This window comes from Bombus impatiens, unplaced genomic scaffold (genome assembly GCF_000188095.3).
Source record: "Bombus impatiens unplaced genomic scaffold, BIMP_2.2 scf_0548, whole genome shotgun sequence".
Taxonomy (NCBI): domain Eukaryota; kingdom Metazoa; phylum Arthropoda; class Insecta; order Hymenoptera; family Apidae; genus Bombus; species Bombus impatiens.
The window spans coordinates 1158706-1180506 of record NT_176967.1 but is presented as its reverse complement, the minus strand read 5'-3'; the positions used below and the strand labels follow the sequence as shown (position 1 = coordinate 1180506).

At 40.6% G+C, this 21801-nt stretch overlaps 2 protein-coding genes across 7 annotated transcripts; one reads left to right on the top strand and one right to left on the bottom strand.

The window, feature by feature from the left end:
* Nucleotides 1-1852: 1852 nt before the first annotated feature.
* Nucleotides 1853-15447, top strand: LOC100743352 (myosin-VIIa). Of its 4 annotated transcripts, none has more exons than XM_012388392.3 (21): nucleotides 1853-2024; nucleotides 4488-4534; nucleotides 6905-7018; nucleotides 7177-7323; nucleotides 7440-7624; nucleotides 7742-7863; nucleotides 7946-8202; nucleotides 8277-8442; nucleotides 8511-8641; nucleotides 8770-11922; nucleotides 12026-12270; nucleotides 12339-12699; nucleotides 12806-12924; nucleotides 13007-13403; nucleotides 13478-13660; nucleotides 13761-13962; nucleotides 14044-14172; nucleotides 14284-14380; nucleotides 14475-14572; nucleotides 14682-14851; nucleotides 14933-15139. In XM_012388392.3, the coding sequence occupies exons 2-21, from the start codon at nucleotides 4517-4519 to the stop codon at nucleotides 15137-15139; spliced, it is 6501 nt and encodes a 2166-aa protein (XP_012243815.1). In that variant the 5' UTR covers nucleotides 1853-2024; nucleotides 4488-4516. The 4 variants fall into 4 exon arrangements, with proteins under 4 accessions (XP_012243815.1, XP_003491332.1, XP_012243813.1 ...); XM_003491284.4 differs by having other exon boundaries at nucleotides 1853-2362; XM_012388390.3 differs by lacking the exons at nucleotides 1853-2024; nucleotides 4488-4534 and adding an exon at nucleotides 6784-6831 and having other exon boundaries at nucleotides 14933-15447.
* A 1034-nt stretch (nucleotides 15448-16481) lies between these two features.
* LOC100743473 (suppressor of hairless protein) lies at nucleotides 16482-21760 on the bottom strand. 3 transcript variants are annotated; one of them, XM_024369239.2, is made up of 2 exons: nucleotides 21624-21760; nucleotides 16482-19649 (listed from the first exon to the last, which is right to left on the bottom strand). In XM_024369239.2, the coding sequence occupies exon 2, from the start codon at nucleotides 19542-19544 to the stop codon at nucleotides 18024-18026; it is 1521 nt and encodes a 506-aa protein (XP_024225007.1). In that variant the 5' UTR covers nucleotides 19545-19649; nucleotides 21624-21760; the 3' UTR covers nucleotides 16482-18023. The 3 variants fall into 3 exon arrangements, with proteins under 3 accessions (XP_024225007.1, XP_024225006.1, XP_003491333.1); XM_024369238.2 differs by lacking the exon at nucleotides 21624-21760 and adding an exon at nucleotides 20747-21355; XM_003491285.4 differs by lacking the exon at nucleotides 21624-21760 and adding an exon at nucleotides 20802-21354.
* Nucleotides 21761-21801: the final 41 nt, after the last annotated feature.

Below are 21801 nucleotides of genomic sequence, written 5' to 3'. Positions count from 1 at the left end.
GAAGTTGTAAGAAATTTTACATTTTGAAGTACAAAATTAAGCTGAATTACATTTTCATCTGACTGATATATAGTCGAAAATTTTTAACACTTTTTGGTCTATATCAAAGTTTTTATTAGTATGCATAGTGTGAAATTATATTAATAATCTAATATACAGATTGATAATTTTGAGGAATTGCTCTAAACTGCGTACTCATTTAAACAATAGTAATTCGTTAAAACATTGTCGATGACTGTCAATGTTGTTCCTAGTCGTTTCTTTTTTTCTTTTGTTGCATTCCTAATTATTTATATTATAGTTTCTTACAAGCAATTATACGAGGTGCTTTATCCCGAAACCTAATTTGTCTCTAGACATTCATTATGATTCTCCAAACATTTAAACTAGGTACAGGTTATGCAAATATACTAATTATATAATAATGATAATACCATTACTAATATTAATAATTAGATTCATGCATACTATTACAGAAATGATGAAAAGTAAAAATTTGATTAAACAATATATGATCAAAGTTATAGGTATGTTACGATTTCTGCAAACAAGTATGTATAATTAAAATAGGAAACAAGTCTTCTCTTTATAGACTATTTAATTTGTTTAATGAAATTTGTGTTTGTAATTATTCAATCATTCCATTTAATAATAGGATGCATACCTTGTACCTGGATGCAATTTTCATTATCAGATTAGCATAATATTGATTTCTCTATTGTAAGTGATAAAAGCATTTGAGGAAGGAAAAATTATATTTATTGTAGAAGTACGTTAAAAATCAAGCAGTGTACTAGTATGAATACAATTTTGGCAAACGTATGGCATTAAATACGCCTTTTCCTTTGATCTACTATTATGTCGTATATTTTTATCATGTATGGATTCTACAGGAAATTATTTAATATTATTATTTTATACAGAGTTAAACATATATTTTCTAATCAGTTTCTATATGCTACGCGTGAAATATACTTTGCTATATAATTAATACTATTACAATGTCCACGCGCGAAGTGTTGATCATACATGTATATGTACATTTTTTAAGAAGCAATACTCCAAATGTATGTTATAGGATCTACCATTGCTTCGTTACATCGAGTGATAATAGCTTTTTAATCTTAGAAAATAATTTGCTGTATTCGCGATGCATTGTCGTCCATTGGAAGGCATCGATCGACTACTTGATTTATGAGCTACGTGATTATGAGTGATCGATATCAAAATTGTTACTTAGCAATGAATTTGTCGTTGCTGTTAAGATAAACAACATCAATAACAACGCAACGTGGTACATTGTTATAGTTTTCGTACAGAATTGATTGCAGTACTCGTGAAAAATATATCGTTGGTGAGAAAGTGCCGTTCTCGTTACGTAAAAAAGATCGTGTTTATATATAGGAACGATTTTATGAAACTGTTAATTTGCAACGTGTATAACATCGTCGATGTTGTTATTGTTGCAGAAGTTTTCAGTACTTTGCATATTAATGTATATGTTAAAAGTTACAGAAATTACATTTTATGTATGTATATCATTCATGTGAAATTCATATAAAATGAAAATATATTTTCAATGTAAACGATTCGTTTGTCCTTATGTCATGTATCTAACGTATTATTCGAACCGATGAATCAATCGAGGAAACTAAGGGAAGAAGATTGGAATTCAAATTGCACGATCGAATGTTAATTCGTTTTTGCCGCCATTCCGCAGCCGAAGCTGCAAAGAGGAAGCGAACTTCTCGATCGGTAAAGAGAACATCGTTCCGAGGAGGGGAATCGCAACGCAACAGGTTGCAGATACGCAGCAGGTATACCTTATAGCAAATGACGTCACGATGAATTCGAGATAAAGGAAGTATCGAGGAAGATTCGGAGATCTTTAAAAAGAAAGCAACAATTAAAGAGCTGTCGAGAAGACAGTATTCGGTAAACACGAGGTAGAGTGATTGGCGACGTATGGCGATTGGTGGGATTTCACGTAGCCGAAGTCAAAGCCGATCGTGGTTTAGCCAAAGGTAGTTTTTCCACCTCTTTCAGTTGCTTCCACCTGGCACACCCGATTCGAACCGAAGCTCTCCGAGTGGACGAGTTAACGTGCCGGTCACCGCTGTGGCCTATTCTCTCAAACAATTACTGTTGCTTTTCGTGTCCTAGTTTATAGTGCGGTACGTGATCTTTCCTTTTTTCATGTTCATCGGTTTTTTCGAACGCTAAGCTTCGACGAGCTTCTCTAGTCACGTCGGACATGAAAAGCGCGCTTCACGTCGTATTCGAAGTGCAGTGCAGTGCCTCTTAATGGAGTGTGCCGACATCGTGTAGTCACTTTCGTCGTGTTTCTCGTTACTCGCATAAGGTACGTTCGAATTTATTCGTTTACTGAGAAACATCTTTTGCACGACATCAACGTCCATTTTTCACAAGTAAATAATATTCCATTCGGAATGACAAAATTGTTCTGGCAGATATTTCACAGATCGGAAACGAAACTCTTAAGTTACTGCTGAGTCGCGTCCGTTTTTACCTCTAGATCAGACGATTACGATAGACGTTATATGTATGTACATAATTTTATTACCGCGTTAGTACAGCCTTTGAAACGGACGTTGATATCTACCGAGTTCTCAAATATCAAGTCAACTACCATCGCCATTTATTTTTCAAACTTCACGCGAATATCAAGTATTCGTCTTTGTAAATGAATTTTTTACGTAAAGAATAGTGTTAGAAGGATGAAAAGGAGAATAGAATACCAACGATTCCGCGTAATTACGGCCCATACGTGTAAGTGTACAGAACGAGTGTTAAAATACGATATGTAATAAGTAAATGAGATAAGACTTGGATTCAGATAAAAAAAAAGTAATATTTCACGTCTTGAATCTTGAGATATTTACCAAAAGATCGCGTACTCTACACTTACATCTGATTAATCCGGACCGAATCATTTTCTCCACTATCGGCAGAGTTTCAAACTCGCGTGTACTCTTCCGCGGGAAAGAACGTAAATTTGTGTTGAATCGGTGTAAAGAAACGCATAAAGGAAAACGTTGTTCGTTTTCGGAGATCGTGTGGACGTTCGTTTTATTGCATGAAATCAGAAGATAATCGCAGAATACAAAGAGAATTAGAATAGAACGAAGATGCACACGTGGAAAACGATCGTGACGTAAGAAATAATTCTTTGAACGAGTGCGATTACAGCAAGTAAAAAAACTATGGAAGTAGGATTTTAGTAGAGTGGTTAGGAAATGCAAATCAAGGTTATTTGTTCTGTAACGTATTGGAATAGAAAGCATTAGTTTTGCTGATTTTTAATCGAATTGCAACGGTTCGTAACGTACCACGTAGAAACGCGTGTCGTCCGATCGCCCATTAAAGTCTCCCGTAGGCGGTGCATACATCCTCCGTTCTGTTCTCCCGATATTTTCAAAGTCAACGACTGCGACGTCTTTCCACGTGTGTCGTCTCTCAAGTTCAAGGGTATATATCGCTTTCCGGACCTTTTCCCCTACTTATCAGGTCGCAGTGTATTTTATCGCATTCTTAATTTAACACGGCGTTACACGAAATATTTGGACTTTCCTCGATTTCTAAAACGAGTCGGACGTTGATGATTCGTCGTAATGAGAGAAGAGAAGAAAAGAAAGAAATACGAAAAAAGTAAAGAATGCCGAACGGTTCGTCGACCCGAGAGTTATTCGTGCGAGCATAATAGAAGCAAATTCATCCGTGTCGTCTTTTGACGAACGAAATCGATGCTAGTGACGCGTAAATTGCAATTTCTTTGCATTCGATCGAGCTTTCTTCGAGTTTATAACTTATAAGGTTCGACTCTCTTCGGTCTAATCTGACGCTCGATACGGCTTCATAAGAGTCTAACGCGATTCCATTCGAGTCGACTCGTTCTCGATTAATTTTCTTTGGTAAGTCGTATCGTTGTGAACAAGAGCTGCAAATCGACGGAGTTACTCGGTAAGAGAAGGGAGATCGATCTCATGGTAAGAATCCTCGATGGATGTTCTCGAAAGGTGTACGGCTGAGTGGTAGCAGCAGAAACTGCCTAACCCACTTTTGCGAACAGGTTTATGCTTGTGCTGCTTCCACTGTAACGGTGATCAGCCGGACATCATCATCGCACGCTGGAACGATTTTTCTCCGTATAGATTCGCATAAGGGACTTCGATTCGATTATCAGCAAGTAGAGTCAGTCCGCCGCAGTAGCCATTCTTTCCGTTCGTTCGTTCAATTCAGTTCTCGGAATTTCATACTTTTTTTGCTGATGTTTGCTCGCCCGTCTTATTATCAACGATGTTATCTATCCGCTAATATCTATGCTCGAGATGCTCCCCTTTTCGTTTTGCTGCACGACTGCACCAGCATAGCAAAAAAGAAAAGAAAAGAAAGAAAAATTGAAGGAAAAAATGAGCACATAAAAGAAGAGAGAACGAGAGAAAGAAGAAAGTTTTGTTTTCTTTCAGGCGGAGTGCCGACAACGACGATTTGAGAGATGGTCATCGTCACGCGGGTAAGTATCATCGTAATAGGTTTTCATTTCGCGCATCTTCTTCTTTGTCCTGGATGATTAGTAATAAATCAGTGTGTCAAACACGCAACACCGAAGAATGCGAAGAACCTACGATGATCCAGCGTTCGCGCGTAATGTTACCGCTTTCTTCATCGCGTTCTTCGAAGACGGTCAGTAGGAATCTGTGACAAGTGAAAATGACGGAGATCGACCACCATCTTCAGATTCTTTCCGCGCATGAAAAATCATGCGCGGAGCGAACACGTCCAAATAACTCTCGAAGTAAATCTGTGTGTTACTCGTTGGTTCGATTGCCGGCAGATCAACGAAGAGTCTTAGGAACCGGAGATGGAAAATTTACCCGTTCGTTTAGCGATATTCGACGATCTCGAATAAAAAGCGAATCTGTGGTTCCTTGTAATTTCCAAAAAGGTTCGCTCAAGCGCGATAGGTAGGTATATCTGGAAAAGGGGAATACGTGCTTGAAACGAGATCGCTTCCCGCGTCTTTCCGTCACGTTCGTTGCCGTGGATAATCTCTTGTTCGCAAAGAACAGAGGCCGCGTTCCGATCTGATCTGGTTGGAGAAAAAAGTCGATGTCGCTGCACCGTCGACGATGCTCAGTCGACGCAGCTGCGACGTGGGATGAGACGAATAGTCGGTTAATTAGGCATAGTTAACGGTCCTTCGTCACTTGGCGTATGCCCTGAACAGCGGCTTAGCATTTCACGCGAGCAAACCAGCCGTCGTATAACGGGACGCGAATCGTTTTGCCGGACACGCGTTTGTACCCTCGATCGTAATTCCATTCCTTCCCTGTGGCGGACGCGCACGCGTCCATATACTATCACGTTATACAGGCTCGTCTTCTACCACGGCAAGCGGCCCGCGAACGAACGAACCTTTTTCGAATTTCCCGTGTCGTTCGATCCTAACCTCGAAGGAGAATCCATGTTCGGATACCGTCAGAGAGATACGCAACTGCGAATTATTCACGCGAGAGTACGAGAAAGAACGCAAGTCAGGCTTTTTCATAGACTCGGCCGGCCGAAAGTAAAACCGACTGGCAAAGCCAAATTGAACGGAGACTGGCTTCGTGGTAACGAGCGGACGAGCTCTTCCGATGTGGTTCCGGTGAGGTGAACAATCGGAACGTATACGAATATCAGGCACAGTCTGTGCGTTCGTATAGTCGTATCCGTAAAGCGTAGGCTAACTTAGAGGTTCTCAAATTACCTTTCAGTTGAAACGAACACGGTTTTCGTTTCCATTGTTCGAACGACGTCGACCGATCGGATTGCTTCTAAGAGAAAATATACCGATTCCGACTTTTCGCTCTGGCAGATATCTCGCAAGAAATGAACGTTCCCGCGATATTGGAGGAAGCCGCTGTTTGAGAATAACTGCGCGACGATCGTACAAACGCACCAAAACGGATGCATGGATGCGCGCGAAGGGTAGCCACGAACCAACGATGTAAACGATTATACGCGGAACCGTGGAAGCGCCGCACGAGTCTCGCGAAAATTTGGTGCGCGTGCGCAACCACCGCCGATCTCGATCATCGATATTTATTCGATCGTTGGCGACGGTTTATGCGTAGGAACGCGAACCAAACGAAAGGACCGAAAAAAGCTTTTTCGGCCGACGACACGCTCGATGAATTCGCCTGCACGGAATCAACGTCGCGTGACTCGCGAAAACTTCGTCGTTCGCTGAAGCGCCGAAGCGTTCAAGACGAAAGCTCGAAGTGCGATCGATCGCATCGCATCGAACTATGCGTAAAATTGCGTCACTGGAAGCCGGAACGATACGCGTTTACTCGGCTAATTATATTATCGGTGGTTATGCGAGCCAGCGGAAGAAGGGAGCGAGGAAAAATCTATCGGGTTCCAAAGAAACGAGAAATTGTACATGGTACGCGCGTACGCTACTCGATCGAATCGATTCGTTGGCTGAGAATAGTGGCTGTGGTGCACGGATTATGGTGGCAACTTTCGAGTGTCCATCAAAGATGGAGACGCACGATTTTTATCTGTAACAGCCGCTCCTTTTACGTTATATTTGCTATATATACGGTTGTACACGGCTATATTCGTAGAATTCGCGGCGACAGATGCGCCACGCCTGATGTTTTCGAAACTCGATCCCTCGCGATCGCGAACACGAGCGCGGATTAATTGTATAAAGCGAGAAGAAAGAAAAAAAGAAAGAGGAAAAGAAGAAGACGCGCGTCTATCGACGTTCGAATGTTAAGACGCGAGCAATTTTATCGGTTGTTATTAGAACGTGTGCTCGTAAGCGTCGATATTCCCGCGGCATGTCCGAAACAAAAGAAGGAAATTACCGGTGAACGAAATTACGTTGCAGGGAGATTACATATGGATCGAACCAATCTCAGGAAGAGAATTTGACGTTGCGATCGGAGCACGAGTAATTTCCGCGGAAGGCAGACGCATTCAAGTGAAAGACGACGATAACAAGGTAATCGTTACCTACTTCCCGCATTCACCAAATTTCTCGACTCGACTCGAAAAGTTGTTGCTCGTTTCTCTTGCCTGTCGGCAAATTATAAGTACGATGTCGATGTTGAGAAAGTGTTTGAACTCGTCTCGCCAATGAATTCATTCGGGAATTTCCAGGAACAATGGCTGACTCCGGAAAGGCGAATAAAGGCGATGCATGCCACTTCTGTGCAAGGTGTAGAAGACATGATCAGCTTAGGAGACCTCCATGAAGCTGGTATTCTAAGGAACTTGTTGATTCGTTACAACGAGAATCTCATATATGTACGTAAACGAGTCTTGGTAGGCGATAGTCTCTCGAAGGTCTATCGCTTTTACGTACACCTGGTTTTACGACCTAAAGTGGCCGTAATTTCATTTAAGCTATCGTTTTTGCGCAGACCTATACGGGTTCCATTCTAGTCGCCGTGAATCCGTATCAAATATTACCGATTTATACCGCTGAACAAATCAAACTGTACAAGGATCGTAAAATCGGAGAGCTGCCGCCACACATATTTGCCATCGGAGACAATAGTTACGCGCATATGAATCGATACGGTCAAGATCAGTGCATAGTGATCAGGTATCAACCATCGCTTTATTTCTTCTTCCGTGAAATATTTCGAGCGGCTCTCTCCTCTTCTTCTATATTTTTCTATTTAGACATGATTTGTCAAATGCACGAATGTTTGTGTCTTAGCGGGGAAAGCGGAGCCGGCAAAACGGAAAGTACAAAACTAATTTTGCAATATTTGGCAGCGATTAGTGGCAAGCATTCTTGGATCGAACAGCAAATTTTGGAGGCGAATCCCATCTTGGAAGGTAAACGGCTCTCTCGATCGTCGCGTCGCGATAGACAAAGACACAGAAGTTATTCACCTTATCTATGGTTTCGCGTTCATAGCGTTCGGCAATGCGAAAACGGTACGAAACGACAATTCGTCTCGCTTTGGAAAGTACATCGACATTCATTTCAACGAGCAAGGGGTGATAGAAGGTGCAAAAATCGAGCAATATCTTTTGGAGAAATCGCGAATAGTCTCGCAAAGTCTGGACGAGAGAAATTATCATGTATTCTATTGTATGCTGGCTGGTCTTTCGAAAGAAGAGAAGTCGAAACTGGAACTGGAAGATGCCTCTTCGTACAAGTATCTAACGGGGGTAATGTTTCGATTTCGTTCATGCGTTATAGTATGGAATATTGGAAATCTAGAATCGAAGATTTTTCTTCTCAGGGTGGTAGCATCACGTGCGAGGGGCGGGACGATGCCGCGGAGTTTGCCGACATTAGATCAGCCATGAAAGTTTTGTTGTTTTCCGACATGGAAATATGGGAGATACTTAAGCTGTTGGCTGCCCTATTGCACATGGGAAACGTCAAATACAGAGCCACCGTCGTAGGTAAGCAGCGTAATTCGTATAACGTTAAAGCGTTTCGCTTGTCCTCCTAATTTAAATCTACTTTCTAGATAATTTGGACGCTACTGAAATTCCGGAACAGACAAATGTGCAGAGGGTAGCGCACTTACTGGGCGTACCCGTCCAATCTTTGATAGACGCTCTAACTCGAAAAACGATATTCGCTCACGGTGAGACTGTTGTAAGTAAGGAATAATTCGCGTTACGTTCCTATACAGACGGGACGATAAATACGAAGTGTCACACTGCGACAATTACAGTAGAAAATACTTTCCTCTTGTTGAGCCGAATTGTAACGTGTGCACGCAGGTGTCTACGTTGTCCAGGGACCAATCGGTGGATATCAGAGACGCGTTCGTCAAGGGAATATACGGACGATTGTTCGTGCATATCGTGAAAAAGATAAACGAAGCGATCTATAGGCCGAAGAACATGTCCAGAAGCGCCATAGGTGTATTGGATATATTCGGCTTTGAAAATTTCAGTCACAATAGCTTCGAGCAGTTCTGCATCAACTATGCCAATGAAAATCTGCAACAATTTTTCGTGCAACATATCTTTAAGCTGGAACAAGAAGAATACAATCACGAAGGTATCAACTGGCAGCATATCGAGTTCGTCGACAATCAGGATGCGCTCGATTTGATAGCTATCAAGCAGTTGAACATCATGGCCTTGATAGACGAAGAATCAAAGTTTCCGAAGGGTACGGACCAGACCATGTTGGCTAAGATACACAAAACGCACGGCAGTCATCGGAATTATTTAAAACCAAAATCAGACATCAATACGTCGTTCGGCCTTAATCACTTCGCCGGTGTCGTGTTCTACGATACCAGAAGCTTCCTCGAGAAGAACAGGGACACGTTTAGCGCCGATTTATTGCAGCTGATTCACATATCGTCGAATAAATTTTTGCAGGCCTGTTTCGCCGAGGACATCGGTATGGGATCAGAGACTAGGAAACGAGCACCTACTCTGTCCACTCAGTTCAAGAAATCCTTGGACTCTCTGATGAAAACATTGTGCAGTTGCCAACCTTTCTTCATCAGATGTATCAAACCAAACGAGTATAAGAAACCGATGATGTTCGACAGAGGACTTTGTTGTCGACAATTGAGATACTCCGGCATGATGGAAACGATTCGAATTCGTAGAGCTGGTTATCCGATCAGACATTCCTTCCCGGAGTTCGTGGAGAGATATCGGTTTCTCATTCCGGGTATACCTCCGGCGCATAAGGTCGACTGCCACGCGGTTACATCCAAAATCTGTCACATAGTATTGGGAAGATCGGATTATCAACTCGGGCATACAAAAGTGTTTCTCAAAGACGCGCACGACTTGTTCTTGGAGCAGGAACGCGATCGCGTTTTAACGCGGAAGATTCTGATCCTACAACGCAACATACGTGGCTGGGTTTACAGAAGAAGATTCCTTCGCATGAGAGCAGCCGCGACTGTCGTCGAAAAATACTGGAGGGGCTACGCGCAACGACAACGATACAAACGTATGCGTATCGGTTACATGCGACTTCAAGCGCTGATCAGATCGCGAGTGTTATCGCACAGATTCAGGCATCTCAGGGGACACATAGTCGCTCTTCAAGCCCGTGCCAGAGGCTACCTGGTACGGAAAATGTACCAAAAGAAATTGTGGGCGATCGTGAAGATACAAGCTCACGTTCGAAGATTGATCGCGCAAAGACGCTACAAGAAGATCAAGTATGAGTATCGATTGCACGTCGAAGCGTTGAGGCTTCGAAAGAAAGAAGAGCGGGAGTTGAAGGACCAAGGGAATAAACGGGCGAAAGAAATTGCCGAGCAGAACTACAGAGAACGAATGCAAGAATTGGAAAGAAAAGAGATAGAGATGGAACTGGAAGACCGGCGCAGAATGGAGATTAAGAAGAATCTAATAAACGATGCAGCCAAAAAACAAGACGAACCGGTCGACGATAGTAAATTGGTCGAGGCGATGTTTGATTTTCTACCGGATTCGAGCAGCGAGGCTCCAACACCAGCTAGGGAAACCTCTGTGTTCAATGATCTACCTGCGCCAAAGGCAGACCAACAGGAGATCATTAGCCCCGTTCAAACAGCATCGGAGGACGAGGAAGATCTATCGGAATTCAAGTTTCAAAAATTCGCGGCAACTTACTTTCAAGGGAATATTACGCATCAGTATTCGAGGAAGCCTTTGAAACACCCGTTGTTGCCTTTGCACACGCAAGGAGATCAGCTGGCTGCCCAAGCACTGTGGATCACGATACTTCGTTTTACCGGAGACTTACCCGAGCCTAGATTTCACACGATGGACAGAGATACGACCTCGGTCATGTCGAAAGTCACAGCGACTCTTGGTCGTAATTTTATACGAAGCAAAGAGTTCCAAGAGGCGCAAATGATGGGCGTCGATCCGGAAACGTTTCTCAGACAAAAACCACGATCGATAAGACACAAGTTGGTCTCGTTAACGCTGAAACGAAAAAACAAATTGGGCGAGGATGTCAGACGGAAACTACAAGAGGACGAATACACGGCGGATAGTTATCAGTCCTGGCTGGAAGCGAGACCTACCTCAAACCTCGAGAAGCTTCATTTCATTATCGGCCATGGAATATTGCGTGCGGAATTAAGAGACGAGATATACTGTCAAATATGCAAACAACTGACCAACAACCCATCCAAGTCGTCGCACGCTCGCGGTTGGATCTTACTATCGCTCTGCGTCGGATGTTTCGCTCCGTCCGAAAAATTCGTCAATTACTTGCGAGCATTCATCAGGGAGGGACCACCCGGATATGCGCCGTACTGCGAGGATCGGCTCAAGAGAACGTTCAACAACGGTACGCGAAACCAACCGCCAAGCTGGTTGGAGCTTCAAGCGACCAAATCCAAGAAACCAATTATGTTGCCGATCACGTTTATGGACGGTAACACTAAAACGCTGCTCGCTGATTCCGCCACCACCGCCAGAGAACTGTGCAATCAGCTCTCCGATAAGATATCGTTGCGCGACCAGTTCGGATTTTCTCTTTATATCGCGTTGTTTGATAAAGTCTCGTCGCTCGGCAGCGGCGGTGACCACGTGATGGATGCCATCTCGCAGTGTGAGCAATACGCCAAGGAACAAGGTGCTCAAGAACGGAATGCTCCGTGGAGGTTGTTCTTCAGAAAGGAGATATTCGCACCTTGGCACGAACCGACCGAAGATCAAGTCGCTACCAATTTAATTTATCAACAGGTGGTTAGGGGAGTAAAATTCGGCGAATATCGTTGCGATAAAGAAGAAGATTTAGCGATGATCGCCGCCCAACAATATTACATCGAATATCACACCGACATGAACGTCGACAGACTTTACACTCTTTTGCCAAATTACATACCGGACTATTGCCTGACCGGTATCGACAAAGCGATCGACAGATGGGGACATCTGGTTCTACAGGCATATAAAAAGGTGACCTTACTTACATTACGATAATTGATCGAAACTTATTTTCACTTCGCCGTATGCGTTTCTTCTATCGACGACAATGACGAAATGATTTTTCTTCTTGCAGAGTTATTATTTAAAGGAAAAGGTACCTGCTTTGCGGGTTAAGGAGGATATCGTCGGTTATGCAAAGTTCAAGTGGCCATTACTCTTTTCTCGCTTCTACGAAGCGTACAGAAATTCCGGGCCGAATTTACCGAAGAACGACGTTATCATAGCCGTGAATTGGACCGGAGTGTACGTCGTAGACGATCAAGAACAAGTACTTCTGGAATTGTCGTTCCCCGAAATCACCACCGTGTCTAGTCAAAAGTACGTACCCTTTACGATCGTCTCTTTTCCACTCTTATTTTATCTCTCGATTCTATCGTAACTTTCAGAACGAATAAAATGTTCACGCAAACGTTCAACTTGTCAACGGTGCGAGGAGAGGAATTCACTTTTCAAAGCCCTAACGCCGAAGACATTCGCGATCTGGTGGTATACTTTTTAGAAGGTTTGAAGAAACGTAGCAAATATGTTATCGCTTTGCAAGATTACAAAGCACCAGGCGAAGGTTCGTCGTTCTTGACCTTTCAAAAGGGGGATCTTATTATTCTGGAGGACGAGAGTACCGGTGAAACTGTACTTAATTCGGGATGGTGCATCGGCACTTGCGAAAGAACCGGAGAAAAAGGCGATTTTCCAGCCGAGACAGTATACGTTTTGCCCTCGCTAACGAAACCACCAAACGATATTTTAGTAAGGCTAACGCGTGTCTTTTCCGCGCGACCTCTTTGTTTTTCTCTTTATCTATTCTTTCTTTTATACGAATTGAACGAATCTCGTTAATCGATCCCTCTTTTAGTCCCTATTCAGCATCGAAGGAACGGAAAATGGCCGCAAATTATATCCACAGCAAGTAAATGGAGTAGAATCCCGTGACAAACCTCATACTCTTTTAGAATACGCTATTGATCACTTCCGGTAAATGACGCTTGTCCGTAAATACGCAACGAATCTTTCACGTTATGAATTATAATAGAGAGATGTTTCACGCTCGTTACAGAACACCGCCAAAGAGGACTATGTCAAAGGCGTTGACCCTAACAACAGCGCGACGCGGACACACCGACGAACTGTGGCATCACTCCAGAGATCCTATTAAACAACCTCTCTTAAAGAAGTTGATATCGAAAGAGGAATTAGCCGAGGAAGCGTGTTTCGCTTTTAACGCGATTTTGAAATACATGGGTGATTTGCCAACGAAGAGACCGCGTATCGGCAACGAGTACACGGATCTTATTTTTGACGGACCATTGAAAAACGAAATTCTTCGAGACGAAATTTATTGTCAAATCATGAAACAACTAACCGATAATCGAAATAGACTGAGCGAAGAACGTGGTTGGGAATTGATGTGGCTTGCCACCGGTCTCTTCACTTGCAGCCAAAGTCTCTTAAAAGTAAAATATCGCATCTACGTAATATATTCGTGAATGTATTCGTTCAATTTACATATATTTCTGTTCTTTGCCAGGAATTGACTCTGTTTTTACGCACGAGACGGCATCCCATATCTCAGGATTCTTTACAAAGGCTACAAAAAACCTTACGTAACGGTCAACGAAAGTATCCTCCACACCAAGTGGAAGTAGAGGCTATACAGCACAAAACGACGCAAATATTTCACAAAGTTTACTTTCCTGACGACACGGACGAAGTGCGTATGCTTTAAGTGACTATTTTATCTCAATTTTATTCGTTTCAAGAACAGTTATCAAACTTACGGCGATCATTCTCCAATTTATTTCTATATACAGGCGTTCGAAGTGGATTCGTCAACGAGAGCTAAAGATTTTTGTCAAAATATAGCGCAAAGACTGAACTTACGTTCTGCAGAAGGATTCAGTCTGTTTGTGAAGATTGCCGATAAAGTCATCTCGGTTCCAGAAGGGGATTTCTTCTTCGACTTTGTACGACATTTGACGGATTGGATAAGAAAAGCTCGACCCTCTCGCGATGGTACCACATTCGTTATAATTTTTTGCCAATCATAAATGCAACACAAAGAAACGTAATAAGATTTTCATATATTTTGCTTAGGTGTATCACCTCAATTTACGTATCAAGTATTTTTCATGAAGAAACTGTGGACCAACACCGTTCCCGGTAAAGACAGGAACGCAGACCTCATTTTCCACTTTCACCAGGAGCTTCCTAAATTATTAAGAGGTAAAAGTTGCGTTCCAACACTTTTAAAGCATTTTGTCGTATCGTAGATTATTAATCCGGCTTGATCATTTTACACGATTACACTATTTACGTATGTATCTCTCCTTATAGGTTACCATAAATGTACCAAGGAAGAAGCATCCAGATTAGCAGCACTAGTGTACAGAGTTCGTTTTGGTGAAAGCAAGCAGGAACTTCAAGCTATTCCGTAAGTGGAATACACGTTATAATCTGTTGTAGCACGTAGTTACGTACTAGCTTATATTTAGAAGAACAATGTAGTAACGTAAGATTTTCCCTAGGCAAATGTTAAGAGAACTTATACCTGGAGATTTAGTAAAGGTACAAAGTTCTAACGATTGGAAGAGATCGATAATAGCAGCATACAATCAGGATGCTGGTAAGATATTGTTTCAATCGTGTTTGAGCGCACAGTCAATACTTATTTACTTTTTCTCTATATGTTACACGCAATTGCAAAGTAAATAGATAAATAAATTCCTCCGTAGGTATGAGTCCAGAAGATGCCAAAATAACGTTTTTGAAAATAGTTTATCGATGGCCAACCTTTGGTTCAGCCTTTTTCGAAGTCAAACAAAGCACAGAACCAAATTATCCAGAATTATTGTTAATCGCTATAAATAAGCACGGTGTGAGTCTTATACATCCACAAACGAAAGTAAGTGAACACATTTGTCTTATCTATAATTGTTTAGAAATTACACCTAAAAATGTTACCTGTGAACGTTTGTATTCGTAGGATATACTAGTAACGCATCCATTTACAAGAATCTCAAATTGGTCGTCGGGTAATACCTATTTTCATATGACGATTGGAAATTTAGTCAGAGGTTCGAAACTATTGTGCGAAACTTCACTCGGATACAAAATGGATGATCTATTAACTTCATATATTTCGTTAATGCTCACAAATATGAATAAACAACGCACGATACGGATAAAGTAAAAGCGATCCTACTCGACCATGTCGCTTTGTGGTCGCTATTCGTAAAATTAAGCATACGCGAAATGAGAGAGTCGGTAAAGTGAAATATAAAAAAAGAAGAAATACCAGGTAATTTAACGATTGTGATTAAAAACGATCGACACGGATCCGGTCTGTGTTGTTTATAGAAGATTTATTTAAATAGCAATCCTTTTCGATATAACAATGATTTCTGTAACTATAGACACTCGCGAAAAATACAATTTTTTACACAAAGAATATTGATAAGCACAATAGCAAACATCATACAATAACAAATGTTTCATACATGTGTTCTCTTTATACATTTTTTATTATATACATATCCAATATATATATATATTACACATACATATGTACGTGTATATGTATATATATATATATACTCTATATTCTTATATCCATTGTCGTTCAATTGTTGCAACGACTGAGAGCGTAAAGGGAATCATAGTGCACGTGTACACAAGTAATTAGTTTAAAAGATTGTATATGATTTATTTACAAATAAGATTCTCATATAGTTTTGTAAAATATTGTTTTAATTCGTAAGTGAGAGAAAGAAAGTGTGCGTGTGTATGTGAGAGAGAAATACAATGAAAGAACTTCAGGTTCAAACGTAGTTTGACAAATTGGCATATGATCCAAAACAGTTCCACGTCTGCGAAAAGTTATTGAAAAATTGGCAACTTAATTTAATGTAACGCTTGAACGTAACTTAAAATAGTTTTCCAATGTAATGAATTGTAATGATTACTCAATGATTATCCGTCCACTGATACGTATAAGGATGTAATTATTATTAACTCGCAATTTATTACTGTGAATAAAGATAATCGTATTCTTCAGGTACTTGGTGTAAATTTTAATCGTGGGTAAATTCCCATGGTATACATGTATACCGACATTCCTCTTTTACAATGGATCTCTTCAGGAAGACAATTCTCAAAGCGATTTTATCTCGCTTCCTGTTGCAGATAATTATATTCGATGGTATCTAGAAAAGAGCCTGTATCGCTTCGACCAAGTCGAGGAGTCAAAAAACGAATTGTTTCTAGCTAATAATTTTTAGTTTTCGTATCAACGAATTTCGTTGCTTTGGCCCAAAACATATTATCGCGTTTCGCATACAATAATATCGTATCGATATTTCGAACAATTTCGGTGAAATGTAAAACGATTGGCCCATTCTTTGCAAATGCAATTACTTCTTCAAGGTACACCTGAGCTTCGTGCAGCAACGGTCATGTACGTACAGTTGTCTCTATTATCGAATCTTGGGATTTGGAAATAACGTGTAGGTCATGAAGTAAAGACTTTATTATATAAATCTGACCAATTTATTGTAAAACATAGAGAGACATAAAAACGTATATATTTAGATTTTTCTTTTGCGTCATCCATTTAAAATGCACCGTTACATATCGTATTTTCGCGCGAATAAGCATATTGTCTTCTCTGTGGATGATATCAAGAATTCCGTTAGAAAAATCGAGATATCGATAATCAGTGAGATTAATAGGGAGCGTGCACAATATTTTACGTCTACGTTAAAAAAGCAATCAAAGGTTTCATTGACGAAATTATATAACAATTATGAAAATAAATAATCGTCGGTAAAATAAAACAGCGATAGTCGGTTAGCGCACGAAATCAATCGAAATAGCAAATTGCAATTTCGGCAAGATACTAACGATTTTCTCCAATTGGATTAAATCTAGGATAATTTCTAAGTTGCGCATCAAGTTTCACAAAATTAACGTGTAGTCCATCTGAAATGTACGTTACGTACATTACGTATCACGAGAAAAATACGATTATAATGTTCAATTTCGCATTAATGCATATACTATGTAAAACAGTAAATCAAATACATTTGAAATATTCATGATATAAAAGAAAGAAACTGGATGGATAGAAATTTTCAATTGGTTTGTAAAAGATGAATTAGTCGTTCGAATATATGCATCGCATACGTAGCTGGTATCTTGGCCGATATTCGCAAGTCATTCGTATTTCTCGATAAATAAAAATGAATGCCTTTAAAAATTATTTGATGCTACATTTTTATAAATGTAAAAAGTATCAGCAAGAGCATTCTGAAAACTACGTTTTTACATAGAATGTGTATTGCGATAATTGCGATAGAAATTCGGTCAATTTTAAACCAAATATATTAGATTCCTTCGATAACAATATCTGATCATTCGAAGAACGAATCTGCAGTAATCGATGAGAAATGTACAACCACTTCCAGTGATCGATATGCAATTGTACGGTCTACGCCGTTAAGTCTCGATGGCTAATCTAATACAACGGAGAGATTTAATAGCGTGTCGTTTGTTTCGTCGTTTAATGAGCGAACAAATTTTCGAGTTTGTTCTCCCCTCCCCATCATATTCCTTTTACCAAGTAATAGCTAAATATATTCACATTCGTAAAAAGCTCTTAATTCTATGGTCGCTATAAATTCTAATCCCTGTGTGTAATTCTGTATCAACACTTAAAGCTAGGTACCTACGTATTTATGAACATAGGGAAACGATTCTCGGTACCGTACACTGTACATATTCAACGTAGCGTCGTAACGCAATAAAACGCAACGTAATGCGACACAACGCAACGCAATGCAACGAAATGGTTGCTACGTGCTGCTTTTTGTATTGTCTAAACTTGTTGCCGCACTGTCGACTCGGAGCAATAGGTCTTTCGCTGCGTAGGTAGTCACTGAGTTAACATCGTCGCCGATTGGCTCGTTGTTATCGATAGAAACAACTGGAATATCGTTCGAAGAATGAACGGAAACAACAGCGTTCGTCTCACTGACTCGTAAACTTTGGTGATGCGCACTGTAATTGTCTAGGAAACATCAGAGACCCGATTGAGGGGGTTGATGGGTGTTCCAAGGTACGTCCGCGATCGCCGGTGGCATGTTCGGTTGATTGTGCATGCCGCGTGGTGCTCTCATAATTTCGTCCGCTGGCGGACAGTGAGGCCGAGGACCAGGTTCTGGAGTGTAGGTAAACGTCAGACCGGTCGCGTAAATGATACCATCGTTGCGAACCAACGAGACAGGCACCTGAGTCGGTTGACGCACCCACAGCCATTCACCCCTAAATTGTGATATATCTGGTACCACGCAAAGCATACTTTCCTGACATCTATACATAGTTTCCGCTTCCACGTCGCCGAACCATACCTGAAGATTAGGCGTAAAATTATCTCCCGTCAATTCGAGCATTGCCACGTCCCCGCCACCGTTCAAATGCAAGCTATGGACCAACGGTACCGGTGTTACCGGCGATCTAACCGGGCCCATGCCTTCGAAGAATTGATACTCTGCCTTATCGGTGCTGATTATCGTCCAACAGGCACCGTCGTTTATCATTTCTTTATTTGCCTCCTTTGGACAAGGAGTAGCTTGAAATTGGATAATACGTTCTTGAGATAAACAGAGGTACATGTGGTCCGTGTCTTTCATATAGAAAGCGCATTTATGCAGTTGCGAAACTGGATCGTCCGCCTCTAGACTGGCCATTTGCTTGTCCACTTTCCGAATTACTAAACGTGGAAGAGCCATTCCTGTTACCGAACATACCAATTTCACTGTACTGCCGTAATGTACGTAGCCGTCTCGAACCTGAAACTCTTCCGATTCGCTCTCATTATCGTCCAACAGGTGTATGGTGAACGCACCCCACTGCGTCGAACTGGCATGAAAATTTCCGTTTTCCACGTGAAGATAACGCGTGCTAACCGTTTGAGATCGTAACCGATTAAACAGCGCAACTTTTGTTCCGCTCGCTATACACAAGTCGGCGTTTTTCAACGATTGTTTCTTCTTCGACGGCTTCGAGATCACTTTGATTCTTTTACTATGAAACACACCGATATCGTGTCCGCTACCGTAAAACATTTTCACCGAGAGCATAAAGTGCTTCCTCTTATCCGAATCCGAAATATAAAGTGTCTTTGCCGCGCAATACTGTTTACCATTGTTCAAATCTAGTTGTTGCATGTCTTGATCGGAATTCCCGATCCCGATAAATGCGCAAAGCTGAGCAGACTGCTCGCTCTCTCCTTCGCGAAGCATCTGCTCTTGCCGCATTCTCCACCCATCACCGAACAAATAAATACACGGTGGAGGACAGAAGAATCTTTTTTCGTTGCCGTACGACTTTTGCGCAACCTTTGCATGAAGAATTACGATAACCATGTCGCTTCTATCGCGCAAATAACGTTCCATTGCTTCGCGTGTCAACCTTTGATCTTGATGATCCGGTCTATAGACACCGGATCCAAATCGGGGGTAAACCGACATGACCGAAGTCGGTGAAGGAGGAGATTGCATTCCATGTGCCATCGTCGGCAAACCAAACTGGTGTGGCATATTTAATCTTCGCTTCGATTCTCTCGACTATACAACAGAGTTGTTAGGTTGCTTGCAGACTATCCTTGTCATCTATGCATGTCATAATTGCCACTGCCTCTTTACCTGAAATACATTTCATCATGGCCAATTATAACCAATATTGTTTTTCACACTCAATATCGTTCTTATTTTTTCAAATATTCTCTTGTCAAGTAGATATTAGAGAGACACAAGTATATCATTAAATCAAATTGAAATAAATATACATAAATAGGATCATAATTTGTTATTGCAGACATCCAAATCTATACGTATTACCCTAATTGTAAAAAACAGTTGTCTTTATAACTATATATCTTTGAATAGACATAGATGCATAGGATTCTATTCGTGTAAAACTAAAGTGTGGGAAAGATTTTTGTTTTTCTCGATGCAAGATATAATTAACGTAAGGTATCTTTCTTTAAACGAGCTCCTAAGAATTGCTAGTCTTAGTACAGGAAAGAGGAAATGTACATATATACTGTGGGAACCAAGCTGAGCTCATTTTTCCTGCATGAATTAAATCACCCTTGTTCGTCGTGTCTATACAATCATATCCATGTACTTGTAAGTATAAAGATGTTCTCTGATTAATTTTACATATGCTAAGGTAACTTCTCTAAATCTTCTTAATTTTCAAACACAGTATTGGTTACAAAGTATGATATTGCTCATCCGTGTTACATGTTACTATGCGTTTTACAAAGAACCAACAAAATAATATTCTAGGAAAAGCAAAAAGCTTGTATTTCCTAATAAAATTTGTGATACCAATTGTCTGACACAAGCTACATATACTCACAACTCTTAATTAAATGCATCATGAATAGAATTACAAACACATTCTTCTGTGTGAAATCAACGAACTAAACTTTATGTATTGCGGTACATTGTAATAACAGAACTTATATTAGCACATAAATAACAAACTGATCTAAACTTTATGCGTGTTGTAACGTTTATAGATATAAAATTATATATTACGTTATAAGAAGAAAAAGATATTCTTGCTAAAAGATACTTTCTGAATATGAAGAATTTACATTCCATAATAATAGAAATTGAACACTGTAGATTGTTTTAATTTCATAGATAGATTGATAAATGTTGAAAGTAACAAGCTTGTACAATTGTTTTAATAAAGAATTATTAAACTACTAAAAATATCTTCTATTTACCTTCTTGATGCAAAGATTACACCGAACAAAAACAGGTTACGTTTTGGGGGCTCACCTCATTTTTCGTAATATGTTCAATGGAAACATAAATCCCAGTGCATTTTTTAAAATGATCGGTTATTCACAAATGTCACACTGTTCCTTGATTCTTCAACATTCGCAAATCCTTTTGCGTCCTCGTCACCTATTCTCCCTAATCCATTCAAAAAACACCTGTTCACTTTCCGAATTTTCCGAACAGTCTTACCAACCCTTAGAAATGATTTAGCCGCGCGCGCGCCACTTTAAATCCAAAATACAAACATACTGTTTCGAAACACTGTTTGAATACGTTCTGTGGTTTCCTTCTTATAGTTAGGTTTTCTGCAGTCTTGTCACTTTCAGGCTAGTAGCGACTGATAAACACATATCTCGACAATTCTACTAGAAAATATACAACCTACCCGGACGGTGTTCGCCGAGTAACTAAGTTCGAAACGACAACGTAGAGTTATTACTACCCGCGTAAGTGGCTCTAACAGGTACGTATTTATAGAGGGATCCATGAACCTCTCGATATAAAACCGATCACTGCCATTCGTATAAATATTTCAATCATTTCCTTCTTCTTTTATCGTCTAATGCCGAGTATAAACCGAAAATCTTTAAGATGGAAATTTTCAAAGAAGTACCGAATAACGAAAGAAAAAGATACAATTAGATATACCGTTCTATTACAATTTACCAAAATATTTTATAAAATTATACGTTATATCTTCGAATAGGAAGTATTATATAATTTTTAAGTTGTGTAAGAAATATTGATAACGGTCACACACGTTAATACTTATAAAATCGGTATGAAAGCGTAAGAATTTTTAGGGGTTTGAATAGTTACGTTACTGAGCTGCTGATTCTATTGTTTTACTGTTGTACAATGGCCTGGTCGACCCAAGCGCCTCCAGTTTCCCCTCTTGTTCCCCACCTGACGTGAGCTGCTCCCCTCTACTCCATAGATACCGTGGAATTGCTGCCGCAAAAGGATGTTGGGGTTACCCTGGGGGGCGTGGGAAAAA

What these genes read in the sequence shown, in the direction of transcription:
- LOC100743352 (XM_012388390.3), top strand. Translation starts at nt 6,784, where the DNA reads ATGTTAAGACGCGAGCAATTTTATCGGTTGTTATTAGAACGTGTGCTC. An exon ending in ACCACCGTGTCTAGTCAAAA is followed by an intron (nt 12,271 to 12,338) that starts GTACGTACCCTT and finishes CGTAACTTTCAG; the next exon opens with AACGAATAAAATGTTCACGC. An exon ending in AGCTCGACCCTCTCGCGATG is followed by an intron (nt 13,963 to 14,043) that starts GTACCACATTCG and finishes TATTTTGCTTAG; the next exon opens with GTGTATCACCTCAATTTACG.
- LOC100743473 (XM_024369239.2), bottom strand. Translation starts at nt 19,544, where the DNA reads ATGCCACACCAGTTTGGTTTGCCGACGATGGCACATGGAATGCAATCT.